The 17584-nt window shown below is 33.3% G+C and overlaps 2 protein-coding genes across 5 annotated transcripts; both read right to left on the reverse strand.

Annotated features, from left to right (window-relative positions):
• On the reverse strand, nt 303-5925 carry LOC18586372 (rhomboid-like protein 19). 2 transcript variants are annotated; one of them, XM_018129272.1, is made up of 9 exons: nt 5834-5925; nt 3915-3981; nt 3689-3810; nt 2194-2254; nt 1938-2104; nt 1489-1594; nt 1190-1392; nt 962-1099; nt 306-838 (listed from the first exon to the last, which is right to left on the reverse strand). In XM_018129272.1, the coding sequence occupies exons 2-9, from the start codon at nt 3924-3926 to the stop codon at nt 736-738; spliced, it is 912 nt and encodes a 303-aa protein (XP_017984761.1). In that variant the 5' UTR covers nt 3927-3981; nt 5834-5925; the 3' UTR covers nt 306-735. The 2 variants fall into 2 exon arrangements, with proteins under 2 accessions (XP_007009800.2, XP_017984761.1); XM_007009738.2 differs by lacking the exon at nt 5834-5925 and having other exon boundaries at nt 303-838; nt 3915-4169.
• Nucleotides 5595-16557, reverse strand: LOC18586373 (uncharacterized protein slr1919). 3 transcript variants are annotated; one of them, XM_007009740.2, is made up of 16 exons: nt 16021-16557; nt 15355-15530; nt 14389-14554; nt 14174-14226; nt 13587-13730; nt 12673-12777; nt 12455-12580; nt 11824-12024; nt 11014-11120; nt 10760-10922; nt 10456-10521; nt 9370-9463; nt 8403-8515; nt 7825-7895; nt 6928-7081; nt 5595-6595 (listed from the first exon to the last, which is right to left on the reverse strand). In XM_007009740.2, the coding sequence occupies exons 1-16, from the start codon at nt 16376-16378 to the stop codon at nt 6155-6157; spliced, it is 2538 nt and encodes an 845-aa protein (XP_007009802.2). In that variant the 5' UTR covers nt 16379-16557; the 3' UTR covers nt 5595-6154. The 3 variants fall into 3 exon arrangements, with proteins under 3 accessions (XP_007009802.2, XP_017984759.1, XP_017984760.1); XM_018129270.1 differs by lacking the exons at nt 5595-6595; nt 6928-7081; nt 7825-7895; nt 8403-8515 and adding an exon at nt 9144-9260; XM_018129271.1 differs by lacking the exons at nt 5595-6595; nt 6928-7081; nt 7825-7895; nt 8403-8515; nt 9370-9463 and adding an exon at nt 10231-10309.

Consider the following 17584-nt stretch of genomic DNA (forward strand, 5'->3'; position numbering starts at 1 on the left):
TATTCGACCATTATGTCTAAAATTTTTTATTTTTCAAAACAAAATTTATGAATCACAACATGAGAAAATGTGTTTTTTGTAAAGTATTTTATTAATCTTTTAAGTCTTACTTTAATTGGTATTAAATTAAATTGCTCATATATTTATTAATCTTATTTTTGATAAGGTAATAAAAATTATCAACGTTGGATCACCACATATAACAATGAAACATGTCAAGTAAAGATTACAAAAGAGAGAGAACTGTACATAAGGTGGCCCTTTAGGCTGTCCAACCTGGTGGTGAGGAGAGAAAAGGACAATAGCAAAAATTAGAGCTTGTACAAACAAAGAAAGGGTCCCCAATGTGGAGAAAGTGCATTGACAATGGTAATAAAACTATATTACACAAAGCAAGCATGCTAAAGAGCCTAAATAAGAACAAAAAAAATAAAATAAAATTAAGATGAATTTTGCCTCTATTTTTAATGTAAGGGTAACAATATAATCTAGGATTTCTTCCCATTTCTACTCTATATATATGGTGCAAGAGCACAAATGGACCATTTCATTGTGCAGAAAACAAAACCAAAAAAGAAAAATTAAAGGAAAAATGAAGAGAAATTTGTGTACTATGAGAATCATAATCCACAGAAGAATATATAACAAAACTGCCAACCAGAGTCCACAAAGAGATACTTCTCCAGAGATGGCATAACCTCCATAGTTGTCAATGATGCTGGAGTTTCTGAGCAATCAAACATTATCAGCGCCTTCTTTTTGTGAGTCTTCTGAATTCCGTGCAACACCCAACGTCTCAGCTGCCAATCTCTCCTCTAGTGCTCTAGCCCCTCTTTCTCTGCAAGGTTTACAGAGAGGTCAGAAACCAAAATTTTCTTTTCTCAAAGGAATTGCCCTTGTTTTGTTACAATAAAACAAAATCATTACTATCTTAACCATAGCGATCTCATGCAAAAGCTACCTTCTCCTAGTTGCCTCAATGGGGTCAGAACCAGGTAATGTTGCACCTCCCAAGGTATAACCTTGAGCATCTGTGGAAGCTTCAGACTTTCCACAAAGCATCCGGTGAAATATTGATGCAATGGGATCGATGATTGGTCTGTACCACATTAGAGGGAAATACTTGAGAGAAAGAGAGAGCTTAGAATGAACTTGTCATTTCATGAGCTAAAAGGAAAACAAACAATACCTGAGAAAATCAGGAAAGAACGTAGAGAATGAAAAATCTTCACTTGGATCACCCCTAAGCTTGGCTTCTGGTTTTCTCTGCAGGTATCTGAGGTAAATCCAGCCCATATATGTTCCAAATATCAAAGTTGGAAGATATGTTGCTGACTCTGGGGTGAAGAAACTTATGACAATGGATAGCAACAGCATAAGTGATGGCAGCCACTGCATAGCACAGGAAGCATCATCAAAGAGTGAGAAGGGGCGGATTCCAAACTAAAAAAAGTTTTATCACATGGTGCTCACGATATCAATGTTTACCTTTACTTTTATTTTCAATAAAGACAGCTCTTGGTCAGGTACAATTTGCTTCATGCCAACCAAAAAGCCTGCCAGCACCCCATGGAAGCCAGAAAGAGGCATGTAACTAGCACAAAGACCAAAAGAGAATCAGCATATCAAGGTTGAGAGTCATAAAAATTGTACACATGATGGGAAAAATAATTAGGTTAACTTTAGCACAATATATTTTCATCAACTTTGAGATCATTACATCATTTTCCTACCAATCAGTCAGTGAAAAAGGGGGGGGGGGGGGGAGTGGAGAGGAAGAGGGCTACAATTTCATAAATTTGTTCTCTTTTACTTCTCCAATATCTGATTGAGAAGAATGGTAGAAAAAAGAACAAACAGAAGAGGGAAGGGCATAAGGAGAAGAAGCAATCAAAAATAAATGCTTCTTAAACACATAAGGAGATAATAGTACTCACAGGTAATTTTCCTGCCTTGTTACGTAGTACAAGGCAATAGCAGTGATGAAAACACAAACAGAGGTTAGAAAGTTAATTACAAAGATGAACTTCAAGAACTCCTTAGAACCCCATACAGGCTCAAGCAACTTCCCCATGAAAAGAAGACCAAGAGTGCTGACAACCACCTGCAGAAATCAGTAGCCATCAGTACAACTATGTGATCAAAACAATAAAAATTAGGCAAAAGAAAGAGTAAACTAAAATATGTTCCTACCCCATGTACTGATTGCTCAATGTAACCAGCAGTTATGAGATTCCAACCAAAAGGAATTGTCCTGCAAATAAGTTTCATGTGGGACAAAAAAGAATCAAGTCATTGACATAATGCTTGCAAACCAAAGCACTTCTCTCTCGCATCTTAAGGAAAAAAGGTATTCCAACATATCTGAATCTAATGCCAGCAACAGATAAAGATATAGAAATTACAGGTGCACGCTTTATCATGTGTGCTAAAAACCATACCATAACAGGCCTGCAAATAAGTTTCATGTGGGACCAAAAAGAATCAAGTCACCGAAATAACGCTTGCAAACCAAAGCACTTCTCTCTCGCAACTTAAGGAAAAAAGGTATTTCAACATATCTGAATCTAATATCAGCAACAGATAAAGATATAGAAATTACAGGTGCACGCTTTATCATGTGTGCTAAAAACCATACCATAACGGACAACTTGTATACTATCTCATAGTCATAGTATGTGTTCCAGCAGGCAATTTATGTAACATTTTGCTTCCTGTTTCAATATTTATACATTAACATCAAACAGAATGGATTACAACCAGATCACTGATCTCAAAAAACACCCATTCTTTTGACAGGATCTGATTATATTGATTTTCGCAACTCATCCAAAAACACAGTTAGAGCTTTAATCCCTGAACCAATAACAGGTAAGACACAGGTTTGTAAGCTGATATCCATCTTCAAGTTTCAAAATGTACATCTAAAATCTAAATAAACCTCAAAACCACTCCCCTGGTCCAGTGTAAAACATAAAAAATTCAACCAACCAAACAGTAAGCAGCCATGCGCAGGAAGGTGGTAAACATAATGATTTCTAAAAGCTTGTTTGAAGCACTGGAATGCAGATCTAGGTATCTTAATATTGAAATCGTAAGTCATTCTCCAGCAACATGTATAAGCAACAAATATTATACTCAACTCGAAACAACTCGCCAAAATAAGCAAGCAAATTCAAGAAATCTAAACATAATAGTTTAATTTAAGTTCCTAAACCCAGATCTAAGCATTCAAATAAACAAAATCTAAGTCACTCCCTTTGAATATGTTGAACAGCAATATAGATTCCAATTAACTAGAAAAAAAGCCATCAAATGATCAAAAGATAACCAGCCAAGTTCAAGAAAATCCTAACACTATTCCAGAATCCAGATCTAAACATCCAAATAATAAATCTCAAGTCACTCAACCGAGCATGTAAAGACATCAACTGTTTAATTAAACTAGAACCAACCCATCAGTAAATAAACACCCAATCCCCCCCCCCCCCCCACCTGTCAAAAAAAAAAAGAAGAAAATTCTAATGCTATGATTTAGAATTTGTTCAATTAAGAATGAAAATTGGACCAAAATCCAACATGGGTCTTTCACTGAAAGGGCAACCAAAAATTTCTAGCATTGAAATTGAAAAATATTAACATGAAATTGAAGAAAACAAATGAAAAAGGGAAAAATGGGAAAACGAACCTGGCGGGAATAAGAGCAAGGTAAGCAACAGAAGAAGGAAGAAGCTGAACCAGAATGTGGCCACCGATTAGAATCACTGCTAGTCCCTTACATAGCTTTGTGAACCCACTGAATATTCCTCCCTATAAATTTTAAATTCAAAAAGAATTATAAAAAAAAAAGCAAATAAATAAGAATTTTGAATATATTTCTTTTATGGATTGAAATTTGGTGAAGATAAGATTACCGGAGAGCTCATGGTGGAGAGAGTGAACTGTGGCGGTTGATTTTATTCCGATGAACGGCGGAATGATCTAAACAAAATATGGAAGTGTAAGTACGAATGAGAAATTTTATCTTCTGGGTTTTTTTTATGGTGAGAAATTTTGGGGGTTTTTCTTTCCTTTTTTTAATGTTTTGGATCGGAGTGACGGAGGAAGTAAGGAAATGAAAAGCGCGTGATTGGGAATAGCGGAGAGGAGACTGGAGAGGTATGTTATTATACTGACACTCGCAAAAAATGTAGAGTACGACAGTATTTAATCTTTTATTTCCCATACATTTATGTTTTATTTTTCTGAAAAAAAAAATAATGATTAAAATATTTTATTTCTAAATTCCAACTTTAACACTCATATCATTTATTTATTATTTATGTTCTTTGATGGGATATTTTCTCATTCTTTAACTTAGTTGAGAAAGAAACTTTAATTCGAAATTATATCAATTTTGTGTCTCTAAAAAAGGTTTAATGTAAGTAAATTTTAATATCATTTGTCACAAATTTATATTTTGGATCAAAAAATATATATTTATTTGATTATAAAAAATTTTATTTATAAATTCAAAAACTGAAATGAAATCCGTAACACAAACATTTTTAAAACTTAAAATAATTAAAAAATATTAAAAAGATGAAATTTTAACACGAGATTTTCTTATTAAAAATAAAATACAACCGATAAGTTAGCGTCGGAACTACTTATTTAAAATGATTAGTAAGTTAAAAATAATTAAAAAACAATTAATGTTGGTTCATATTTGGAAAGTATGATCAATGTTTATGCTCAATCAATATCAAAAAATGAAACCATAAGCCCTCAACTTATAAATGATGATTGCAAATTTTGCAATTGTCCCATGCAACAAACACATATTTGATACTAATTTTTCAATCACAATTCACACCCCACTTGCCCCACATACCAAAATCAAACCCAAAAATTTTGACAACGATTCTATGGAAGCATGTTTTTTACTATCCTTGTAAGTTCAAATCAGAAGGGGAATCATGCTATAGCGGAGATGCATTAAGGAAAACACAAATTCAATTGTGTAGTTTTTCGGGTTCTTTCATTCTGAGGACAAAACCTAGTTGAGAAATGAAAGCTTCTTGCCTGCCAATTTCAATGAGATAAGCTTGAATTTTTTAATGTACAAAACAAAGGGATATGTAGGTTAACCCCTGAATTTAATGTGTATATATATTATAAGAAACTAAATCTTGTAATTCGAAACTATGTATATAATTGCAAAGATAAATGAAGTATACAATATATATAAAATTAATCTTATTTAGAGTTTAACTTTAATTAGTTAATAATATTATATTAAATCTTTTAAGATGAACATTCAATTTAAAATTACTTGATAATACATAAAATAATTATTATTATATTTATGTATTCAAGACCCGCCAAGACACCTGACATGTAAAAACCATGCACCTAACACGTAACAACTCATCACAAAGAGACATCAACGAGAGGCAATGCAAGATAAGAAATCTTGTATTCCAAAACTGTGTGTCAGGCAGTCTAACTCTAATTAGTTAATAGTATTGTAATCTAATTAACTAGCCTACTAATAGAATTATATTACAAGTGTATCTCTGAATTTATACAATGAACTTAACAATATGTATATATAAAAAATATATATTCTATTGAATGATGATGTTAAATTCTTTGGCTACTCACTGTAGAAAAAATATTCTAGTAATTCTTAGGGTTTTGGTACATTAGTTTATATAATACATAAAAATATATGTAAAGACCTTTATATCCTAAACATATACACATACTACAAATATATTCTAACAATTCCATGTAGAATCTAATTCTTTTGCCAAAATCGTTACTGGTAAGCTTGAAAATGTACAGTTACCTCTGAATATGGTAAACATGGCCGCAAGAATGCTGGCGACAGAGTGTTGAAATCTCTCCTTCGTATGTCTTTCAAGGCTTGAAACAGTGAATTTATCTGCATGTTGCATATTTGGCAAATTGGCAATGTCAATACAAGGTGGCTTTATTTCCATAGATATACCGAGGAAGATTACTCATTCGAGAAATGCCATATAATCCAACTCCGAAGAATAGTCATGACCATGTTAGCTTCACTCTCCCAAAGATCAGCTCCAGTTGTTGCTTTGAAGAATATTTTTGTGGAAAAAGTATAGGCTCTCTGCAGGATTCAACTAAAGGTTCATGTGCTCATTGCAAATCGTTTGGGAGCAAATGGCAATGTGCCCAGGTGGGCTTCAGACAAAGAGATTAAAAGCCGATGAAAAGCCAGGGCTGACGCAGCAATGAACATTACAAATGAAGTCCAGTAAAACCTTAGCATCAACGCAGGTTCCTTTCTTGCAGAGTTTAGGATCTTGAAGAAGATCACCTTCAGTCGTCTATCCTTCAAAAGGGACTGGTAGTCGTAGGTGGGTGTAAATAGTCTGGAAGATGGACCTAGCTCTCTATTCTCAGGCCCACCGGCCAGCCTTAAGTGGTAACTATACTGGCTAGCTGGCACAATTTGCCCAAGAGATTCAAACATCCATTGGCATAGGATATCGGCAATGATTCTGCAAAGTTGGAAACGGAAAACCTTTGCTTCTTTAGAAACCACAGCTCGGACTAATGAAGCTCCATCCTGCTCATCAGAAGGCAAACTGAGTTTCAAATACAAAATACAACATTTGAAAAAAGGATTGATATTGCTAAGTGAAAGTCATTGCATCTTGGACTAGGTCGCCATGCAAGAGATCTAGTCCAAATTCATCAGTCCCCAACTTCCCCAACAAAAATGTACTGGAAAATCCCAGCTAACATAAGGCATGACATATTGACTAAAAGCTGATGGCACCCTGAATTCAAAAAAATTCAAATAATGTGCATTTCAGGGGCAACTAAGTTGCCATCAACCATCCCATGAACAGGAGGTAATCTGGAAAGAAGAAAGGAATCAAGTTGAACAGCACTCACTGCAGTCATTATAAGTCTTCTAAGCACCACACCATCTTTGGAAGGCAAAAGCCTCAGCAACAGATATGCAACGTCAAATACTCCATTAGTTCCATTTGGTAAATTATCTATGGAAGTTTCACCACTTGATGCTACCACCCACTGTAAACTCTTTCTGCAGAAAATGTTGGAATTAGAGCCTAAATTTAAACACCAAATGACACTACACTAAAAGCTATCCGGAAAAATAAAAAACCATTTCATTTGAATGCCTGTCCTGAAAGCACAAAAAAAAAAGCTACAAATAAAGCTATCAGAAAAAAATAAAAGGTTTAATTAGAATGCCTGTCCTGAGAGCACACAGTAAAGAGCAGGCATGGCTTGTCCAAATGCATTTTCATAAACCTTTAAAGGATAAGAAAACTACCATCTTTTCCTCTATTTCTCGAAACTAGACTGTATGCTTTTCATATTCATTAAATAAATGGTAAGTCCATTTCACTGTCATTGTGTGTCCTCTTTATTCATATGGACCTAGATTTCTCAATCTACAAGTCTTCCATTCTTTTCTTTTACCCGTATAGGTTTAAGAATCTGCAATGGAAAAGATCTCTGAACATGCATGACTTCAAAGTAAAAGTATTTAAATTCTTAATGAAGACTCTTCCTTCCCCCTTCTGATTTCTTTTCAAATTGTTTTTGTACAGCACACTCCTCTAAACACACGTGAATTTCAAATTAAAAAGCTTAAAACTTATATAAGATGAAATAATCACTTTCAAAAGCTTAAGAGAACAACTTATACGGTAATGGAAAATGATGGAGGTCCCAGTCACGGACAGGATCTTCCAAAATATTGGGTCATGGCATCATTAATGATATGAATAAAAGATGGTAAACCATAACAGTTCAACATACCTTGTTGCACCTACTCTCAGGAAAAGTGCCATCCTCTCCCAACGAAATTCCTTCTTTTTGTTCAAAACCACCTGAATTGGAAAAATTCAAATCGATAAAACAACAAAAAAATTACAAAATCAACTTAGGAATCTCCCTATGTCACCTGGAGCTACCAACAAAAAATATAGTTCAGTACCCTATATATAGAAGTGACCACTACTACAAAGTCCCAAGAACTACATGGTGCATTTCACACTGTTGGTAATAAATAACCAACTAGTGTTTAACCTTCTGGAAATTTAAATTATGAGATGCTAACAGTGGTCAAGCAGAAGTACCTCAGAGTATAATTCAAACATATAACAGCCACAAATTGGGAAGGCTTTAAGTTCCTTTTCTGTAACATCCGCATCTTACTAACTTGAAAACTAACATCCCTAAGCCTAAATTACATTTTCATTTGCAGCAGCAAAACTACTTTGGAATAAAACTGTCACTAATTGTTGAGGTCTATTGACAGAGACTTCATTAATGACGCACGATAAACTGGTATAGGTGTATGGCTCATTAAATAAACTATAGTCTTAAATTGTTACCGAATGTAAAATTTTCCTTGTTGCAGCTGAATTTTCAGTTAGAAGTTTGCGGACAACGTAAGGATAAGCAGCCTCAAATGTCTTAAAACCTGGATCCGCAGCTACTGCCAAACCTGAAAGAATATCATGGAGAATACTTAGAGATTACAGCCAGTTGGGATCATTAAATAAGCTGTCTATAAAAGAACCAGGATGAACCCTACAAAAATTTAAAACAAAGCTGCATCTATGGAAAACAATTAAATAAACATATGCAATGCAAGAAACGTGCATTGTCAGAAGTATTTCCCATTCCATTTTTGTCAAAAATATTGACACTTAACCTGTATAGATTAGTCCCTTTCCTTTTTCATTTTAGAAAATGGAACAAGAAAGCAGATGCACAATCACAGCACCTCCCTGACAGAAAAGCTACAACTAATGATACACAAAAATTCCACATTACAACAGAAAAGTTGTTGACGATCACTCCTATTAGATTGATATTTTAATGTTTCTCCTGACTTCTTATAATTTGACCTTACATTTCACTAATGATATTAATCAAGAGAACACGAAAAACTTGAACCAATTGAACTCAACTCAAGTTCTTTTCATTGCTGATCACAAATCAACTCTATTGAGCTATGTGAATCATTCAAATCACTTAGACTTGGTTCCTCTGCCTGAGGTTCCATTAGTATGATAAAGTAGTAAACAATATTCTTTTTGTCATGTAAAATTTCAAGTTAAAATAGTATCAAAATTATGCATGACATACTTCTGAATCCTTTTTAACACGTTGCTTTTTCTCAAACTTTCCATTCTGAATTCTTTATACCACCTTTGAAGGTCTTCATGCAACATTTGGTGTTGAGACTTGAGATTAAAACCCAGATGAATGGAAAGTATAACCAACATCAAAGTTTCTACCAAAATAAATAGAAAAAAAAATCAAAATTAAGAAATAAGGAATGCTATAACTTACCTTCCAACGAAGCAAGAGAACGTAGGACAAGTGTGTAGTATGGCGGCATGCGGAAATGATATTTGAGAGCTACAGTCCATATTTTACCCAGAACCTTAAACAAGGTTAACAAGACAATCAGCCACTTAAAGATATAAGGCAGTAAGAAAATAATAATAATAATAATAATAATAATAATTTAGCTAGATTCAGTGAGAGGAATTATGTATAATGACACTAGATGGAGTCATAGAGAGAAAAAGAAAGGATGATAATAAGCATTTCCAAAGGACTCAGTGTTATGAAATGATAGCGGTTTGTAATCTCATGTCAAGCTATGAAGAATGGAACACTAGATATGTGATTATGAGTTCATATTTTACCCAGAACCATCAACAAGGTTAATATGACAATCAGCACTTAAAGATACGAGGCAGTAAGAAAAAACAAAAAAAAAATTAGCTGGATTCAGTGAGAGGAATTATGTATAATAACACTATATGGAGTCATTGAGAGAAAAAGAAAGTATGATAATAAGCATTTCCAAAGGAATCTGTGTTATGAAATTATAGGGGTTTGTCATCTCATGTCAAACTATGAAGAATGGGACACTAGGTATGTGATTATGAGTTCAATGGCCTAAAATATTTTTGGCATCTAAGTTGAAATTAAGGAACTCAAAGGCAGAATCGTTCAGAAAAAATACGGCTTGCAAAGATCAATTAGTTAATTGTTTAAAGACTGAGCAGCTGAGCTTTTAGAATGATGAACCCAATAGGGTAATCAGAACCCGTATTTTTAATTCTAAACATGATAACAATCTTCTAACCATGACTTCATGTAAAACAAATATAAAAATATAATATCAATAGCAGGTAACAATTTACATGGAAATTAGCTGATCATCCATGAGGTTAAATCGAATCTATGTCCCCAGATATCCATCAACCCACATACTTTTCTGAATAAAAAGAGAAAGGTCTTTTGCCAATCAAATCCAGTTGGAATTCACAATTCTACTAATTTGATTCAGACATAGAAAGCTATCCCTTATGGTTGCGTAATTAGCATAAGCACGCAAACTAAAGTTCAAAATGTGATTCTCACCCTACTGAACTTGACATCAGGAATTCCGTCTTTAAATTCTACCTCTCCCAGGGCATCTTCCAGATCCTGAACCATTTTCAAAAAAAAAAAAAGCCATCAGTATCATTGGCAGGAATCAAGCAAAAAAAACAAAAAGGTATCATTAGCAGGAATCTTAACAGTTGTCGCATGACAACAATCAACAAGATGAACTTGGCTTTATAGCAACAACAATAAGCAGAATACTGTAGTCCCCTGTAGAAACTCTAAGCTCAAATAAAAATTTGTAGTTTATACATAGAGCCATTAAACAAGTAAATCATACCATGGTAATGCGCCGGGTATTAGTTCCGGGCCTTACAACATCCATTTCAGTCAGAGCTTCAATAAGGGATGACCAATCACCATTTACTATGTGTACTATGGATGCTAGCATCGCAAATTGATGCTTCTTTTCCATTCGGCAAAGCAAACCAAAGTCCAAAAACCTGAGGCAGAAGTCACCAAAAGAAAAACCCTTACATTAGCAAAGCAAAAACAAGATCTTCCTACAATTGAAAGAAGGAAGGACAAGTGTACCCTATCTGTCCTGATGCCATGTATCGCAAGTTTCCAGGATGTGGATCAGCATGCAACAAGCCTGTTTCAAGGAGTTGAGTAAGTGATGCCTCCACTCCTTTGTTCACCTATAATAGTTAAAACACAAAAGATATCAATCAATTGAAAATAACTTTTAGCTAGGTAACAATAACAAACCATTGTTTATGCCAGGTATATAGAAAATTAGTTTTTAAGAGCCATTAACTAGGGGAAGAAACTGCAATCCCAATCTAAGTGCCATAATATGGCCCCTAGGTGGACTGACTTGATACCAAAATGTGGATACTTCATTCATAACAGCAGATCAAATTTTGCAATTTGCAGACTAAAGGATTTCAAAATTTTAAACATGGTTCAACCCCTTGACCTCTACCTCCTACTCACATTTGCAACTGCCAATCAAATTTTTTTCTTGTTACGCACTTGCTGTTTGATCTTCTTATCTCTACAACTTCTTGGTAGACAAATTAATGATGATATTCTAAGTTGCACCGTATACAGAGCAAGCTTCTTTGGACCAGTTCATAAATAATCCCAGACCATGTTTATCACATTAATATATATATATATATTTAGGAAATATGATATGTCGCTACCACTCCCAGTTATTCTCAGCCAAATCACTCACCTAGGTCTAAAATTAATGTGATTATGCACATACCATACTCAAATACAAACCGATTGTTCAGGAGCAGAAGTCTATATACAAGGTATCAAATACTAAGCAGTAAGCAAAGAGTTTGATAAAAGTCATGAAGATATGGAAAATATATGCTAATCGCTACTCACTAAATCAAGAAGACGCCTTTTTGCATCAACTCTCTGCCTCTCTAAATATTTAGAGCCATGATTGATGGGGTTACTTGTACTTCCAGAGAGTAAATCAGTTGGACTCTCACCAACCATCCACTCCATGGTCAAAATTCTCTTCCGGGTTAACTCTTTAAATACTTTTGGAACTTGCATAAACGAAAAACGTGAATGAGCATCCTGTAGAAAACACATCTAGTTAGTAGAAGAAAGAGCACTCTCTCCAAGACATGAATTGAACAACAAGAAAAAAAAAAGGTGAGTGGGGAAAAGGGATGAAAATCCAAATCCTTGACCTGCCACAACAAAGTAAATCCATAGACAATAATTCCTTCTCACCCTACCTCAATTTTTAAGGCAAAGCCTCAGCAGGCTGGGCATATTACACAGGCAACAATTTTGGCCAACTTCAATAACTAAGCTCCCATTGTGGTTAGTGCATTATCTCCCTCTCAAAAAGAGTAGGGTTCAAATCCCCTTTCCCCCAAATATATACATATATAAAGCTCCCATTGTGGTGACTAAATATGTAACCTTTCCAGGACTTTTCTATTTTATTTATTTATTTCCCAAAAGAGCTACAAATTTAAACAGATAACGCTATGAATACCAGAAATTCAGAAGCATTGGCAGCCTCCAAAGTGTAATCCAGTTCCCCAACTAAACCTTTCCCGAGCTCATCAGCATATAGACGAGGGTCATTCTTTCTCTTTGCTATCTTTTGCAACAACCCCAGCTGGAAAAAGAAAACCGATCACTCAGTTTAAATAATTAAAAAATTGAATGCTCAACCACATAGGGAACACTGCTAGAGATGTCAATACATACCCCAAGGCGCAAAATATAAATATCTCGCACTACCACATGGCGCAAATTAGGACGTTGAACTTTCACAGCAACATCAAAACCATCCAGAGTACACCCACGGTAGACCTAAAATGGTGATTGAAAGACAATAAAAAAATTTACAAATACACTGGTAGGGCCAATACAGAAAATTTGTTTAGGGGGCTGAAATAAAATTGTGTTTTATATATAATCAAAGTGATTTACCCAAAAAAAAGTAATTAAATTAAAAGTAAAAATAGTATAAAAGAGACTAAATTTTAACACAATTATAGTATAATTGCATAACAATGTATAAATTTCTTTTTATGAATAAAAGAATTTTAACTTCTAATGTTATAATACATATTTCATATAGAAAGGATTGAATAAAATGTTAAGGTCTCGATGTAAAAAATGAAAAACAAATTACAAAGTCTAACTACCAATGAAAAAAGGCAAAGGATTATGCCTTTTAAAACCTTAAAAGAATTATGGTAACTTAAAAGGAAAAAAAAAAAAGAAAAGGTAAATACACAATTAATTTTGCATAAAAATTTAATGATTTAACTTTCTTTAATTGGTTTTTCTATTATTAACATAAAAAGAAACCAATTGAGAAAATAATTAAAATACATTAGTGTGCTTATTTGGATGATTAAAAAAATCTTAATTTAAGGAAATAAAAAATCACGTAAGAATTAAAGATCGCATATGTTCATGCTTACATAAAAAATTATACAGAATTAAGTCAATATCATATTTAAAACAAAAATAGTTAACAAGTTTGTTATATTAATCCACAAGTTCTAAAAATGGGGCCCAAAAACATTTTTGAGAACAAGGCCCCTGCCAGCACCCCCACCACCCCAGCAGCTTATAGTGATATGACATGATAATGGTATTTAATGGCCCACCTGACCAAATGATGCTGCAGCTACTGGCTCCTTAGAGATATAGGTAAAGAATGATCCAACAGGAGAACCTAAATCTTCCTCAATAATTTTCATAGCCATAGGCCTGGGGAATGGAGGAATTTGATCGTGTAGCTCAGATAATGCCTACCATCATAACTCAAAACCAGATTATTGAACCATTAAGCACAATAAAAAATGTAGAAAATCCAGAAGAAGATGAGAAACATCATATCAATCATGTACCCCAAAAACGGATCAGCACACATTCAAGGATAAACTAACAACAGAAATATCAAGTCCGAAGTCTAAAACATAACTATTAATAAATGAATAGAAGGATCACAGAGCATTTGAATCACATGATGAACAATTTAAGCACCCAAAACAAGGGAAAATTATCCAATTAATTTATTAGGTTCAAAATGTTGAAATTAAAGACATACATAAATGCATTGAATGAAAGGCTAATCTTGCTGCATAAATTATCTAACAGTTATTAATAACTACATCAACCAACATTATAGTCACTTAAAGTTTCCCACATAAAATACAGCAAATATAAAGTAAGAAATTCTCTTTATACTAACCTTGGAAATTTCAGGACCAATAATATCTGGTCTTGTGGAAAGGGACTGACCAACTGCATCAGCAAGGAAATGCATGTAACTAGCATATTCATAAGCTTGTGACTGCAGGAGAAAAATAAAATGCCCAGCATATAACTCAAAGAGAAACAACAACTACCCAGTGGTTGCAAACAACAAAACAAGTGCTCACACTTCAACCAGACCATAATTCTGACCTTTGATAAATGTGGGACCAAGGCTTAACATTGTTTCTTTTAACACCATTCCAAAGTTGTACTGTGCAAAGTTCTCGTCAATACCCTTTGCTGAACCTGGTCTTAAGGACTTTTTGATCCCTGACATTCGAATTCTAATTGCAGCAGAGGCAAAGGACGAGAACACCTTCCAGAACACAATATCGTAAGCAAAACAGAATTGCTTCATATAACTAATTGTTTATAGAGATAAGAACAAAGAGGCTGGGAATAGTGAACAGAAAATCTAATAGAAGAAGTAGCTCATCTCAGACAGGCATATTTAGAAAGTAGATTGAATTTCGAAACAGAATTTAGGAATTATATAGTTATGTATTCTGTCATGTTATCTCATTCCTATGCAAAAGCAATAAATTTGGTGATTATGCCTTGTCTGCCCCATGAGCACATTGATTAAAAAGAACCCACTGATTATACAATTTAAACTTCATGAGGTTGTTGTTTCTGTTACATGATTTTTTATTTTTCAATTCTCAAAAGTTAAAAAAATAAAAGTAAAGAGCAGAATGAAAATTCATATTTGATAATACACTTTATTATTCACTAAAAGTACTGTCCTTTTTAACTATTCAAAAAATTTTATATGCCTGTATATCCAAAAGCTCTACTTGTTGCTTTTGGAAGCAAAAAAGTAATACATATGTTTTGATACAAAAACAGACACTTAATATTTTTAAATAAATAAAAAAATTTTGTAACTCTTAAATCAACATACATTTTATAATTTGTTCTTTTTATCATCTAAAACCTCAAAGACAACCATTTTAGTCATTTGTTCATTTTTAATCAATAATGATTTTTCCTTTACCATTTGCTTTTACTCTTAGCAACCTTTTTAGAGGCAAAAAGCAAATGGCAAAAAGAACAAACAGAAAATGTAAAAACCAAACAGAAGTTCAAACATGGTTGATCGATCACTTTAACTACCTCAAGAAGTCGAAAGGCCACTACATGAGGCCGGCGACTGAAATAATCAACTACTTCTTCTGCATTGTAAGCTTCTGGAAGTGGCTTTGACCATTTTTTTGACTGGTAGTAGTAATAACTAACATAAGCTTCCAATGCCTTTAGATCAGCCATCATCAAATCCAAACCGGAGAGTTCTATAAAAACATCAATATTCCACCATCAGTAACTAAAATAAAACAAATTAAAACTTAAAATTAACTAATTAATTTTTATCTCCCTATGCTTTCTAATTGACCCAAAATAAAATAAAAAATTAAAAGAAAAGAAAATTTTATATTCTTTTCATTCGCTCCTCTTGTGATTTTCTAAACCAAACAAGAGAACATATAACTAAATTTTCACTTCATTTTCCTTCTCTTTCTCTCCATTTCTCTCAATCCAAACACCACTGAAGTGTAAATAACGCTTTCAACCATTTATTGTTTACTAATTTCACTAAAAATAGAAACCAAATACAAATAAAAATAAAAAAGAACTTTTTCTTGTCTTCTCTTCCTTCTTCATTTTTCATTCTCTTTTTCTCCACTTCTCTGAATCCATATACCACGGAAGTTTTTAGCTAACATTTTTCAACAATTTAATTTATTACTAATTCACCAAAACAAAAGAAATTCAAATTTCAACCTGGATAATATGGTTGAGGCCACGGCGGCGGTTGCGCAGGCGGAGAGAAGTGAGGATCCTCGAGATTCCGAAGCCAAACGACGTCGTCCAAAGCTTTCTTCACCTGAGGAACCCGAAAAGTTTCGCTCGCCCATTCCGCTCCTCTTTTAACTCCTTTTTTCAAAAACTCCACGTCTCTCCGCACAGCATCGCCGAAATGACTAAAATTACCAAAAACCGCCTGCACTTGTCGTTGTTGTTCTTGCTGCTTCCCTCGTTGCCTCTGTTTCATCCTATACGTAGTCGTCTTTACTACTCCTCTATTATCACGAAACGCCGTCAACGGAACCGCCGCCGTTAGCGACGTCGTTAAAGCCATCCTTCTGGTTATTCTTCTTCGCCCTTTTTTGGTTTTTTTTTTTTGGAGGGATTTATTATTATTTATTTATTGGAAAGTGCAGGGAGTTTGTGGCTCTGACGCTGAGAGACTAGAGAGGGAAAAACGCGGTGGAAGAGAGGAGGTTCCACTGCAGCCGATCTCAAGAAAATTTAACGCCGTGAAGATGATGATTTGTTAAAGAAAATGATCAGATATCTATTTATCCATTATAAACTGACGCGTGTCGAGTCTACGTACATTTACATGAGGCCAGAAGGTTGGTGCCCGGTTTTCACCACAGTTAAAAATTGGCAGTTGGCTACGTAAGCTAGTAGACCGTTAAGTAAATATTATTATTTTATTATTTATTTATATTTTTTTAAGATAAAAGATTTTATTTTAAATTTTGATCAAAATTATGTAAAATTTTATTAATTTTGAAAATGAACGTTTTATTTTACAGAATAATTTTTATTAAACGTGTTAGTCCAACTGATAATCAATTGTTAGTATTTTTATCAATTTACTAACGTGATAAAAATAAAAAATAATTTTATCTTCAATTAATTTTTAAAATTATTATTATATAATTTTATTTTTTTATATTTTTATTAATTAAAAAAAAACTTCCATGGGGTGCGTCGGAGCTCCCTTTGGGAGCATCGATGCTCCTCTCCGTTTGGAGCACCGATTTGGGGAGTACCGATTGGTGCTCTTTTCTTTTTTATTTTTATTTTTTTAAAATATAATAATAATTTTTTAAATTAATAAAAAAAGAATTTTTTAGTTTTTTCTAATATTTGCTAATAGTATTGACATTTTTGAGGTGAAATATTTATTTTGAAAATTAATAAATTTGCTTAAAATTTTGATTAAAATTTAGGATAATTGGGGTATTTTACCTTATTTTTTATAGTATTTGAGAATTATATTTTTACTAAAAGAATATAAAACAACGAGATCAATTAGTTAAATATATTTTTATAATTTTTAGTGTCATTAACTGTAATTACAATTCATGCCATTTTATACAACATGAGTTAATTTGTTATGGTAGGTAGTGACGGTATCATAACATGATTAAATAATATTTTCATCCTTCATCTTAATATAATATTAATGTCACTTGAATATAAAATAAGAAATAATATTTTAATTAATAACAGTTAAACAATTATTAATTAAAAAATCTATTTAATTGAAAAT

The sequence above is a fragment of the Theobroma cacao genome, chromosome 10 (assembly GCF_000208745.1).
Source record: "Theobroma cacao cultivar B97-61/B2 chromosome 10, Criollo_cocoa_genome_V2, whole genome shotgun sequence".
Classification (NCBI taxonomy): Eukaryota; Viridiplantae; Streptophyta; class Magnoliopsida; order Malvales; family Malvaceae; genus Theobroma; species Theobroma cacao.

Excerpts from the sequence above, each read along its gene's own strand:
- LOC18586373 (XM_007009740.2), bottom strand. The coding sequence starts at position 16,378 with ATGGCTTTAACGACGTCGCTAACGGCGGCGGTTCCGTTGACGGCGTTT. Across the intron at positions 15,531-16,020 it reads GCCTCAACCATATTATCCAG|AACTCTCCGGTTTGGATTTG; the intron begins GTTGAAATTTGA and ends ATGTTTTTATAG. Across the intron at positions 12,581-12,672 it reads TTTATATTTTGCGCCTTGGG|CTGGGGTTGTTGCAAAAGAT; the intron begins GTATGTATTGAC and ends TTCTTTTTCCAG.
- LOC18586372 (XM_007009738.2), bottom strand. Across the intron at positions 2,105-2,193 it reads TTGAGCAATCAGTACATGGG|GTGGTTGTCAGCACTCTTGG; the intron begins GTAGGAACATAT and ends TGATTTCTGCAG. Across the intron at positions 1,595-1,937 it reads ACAAGGCAGGAAAATTACCT|TTACATGCCTCTTTCTGGCT; the intron begins GTGAGTACTATT and ends TCTTTGTGCTAG.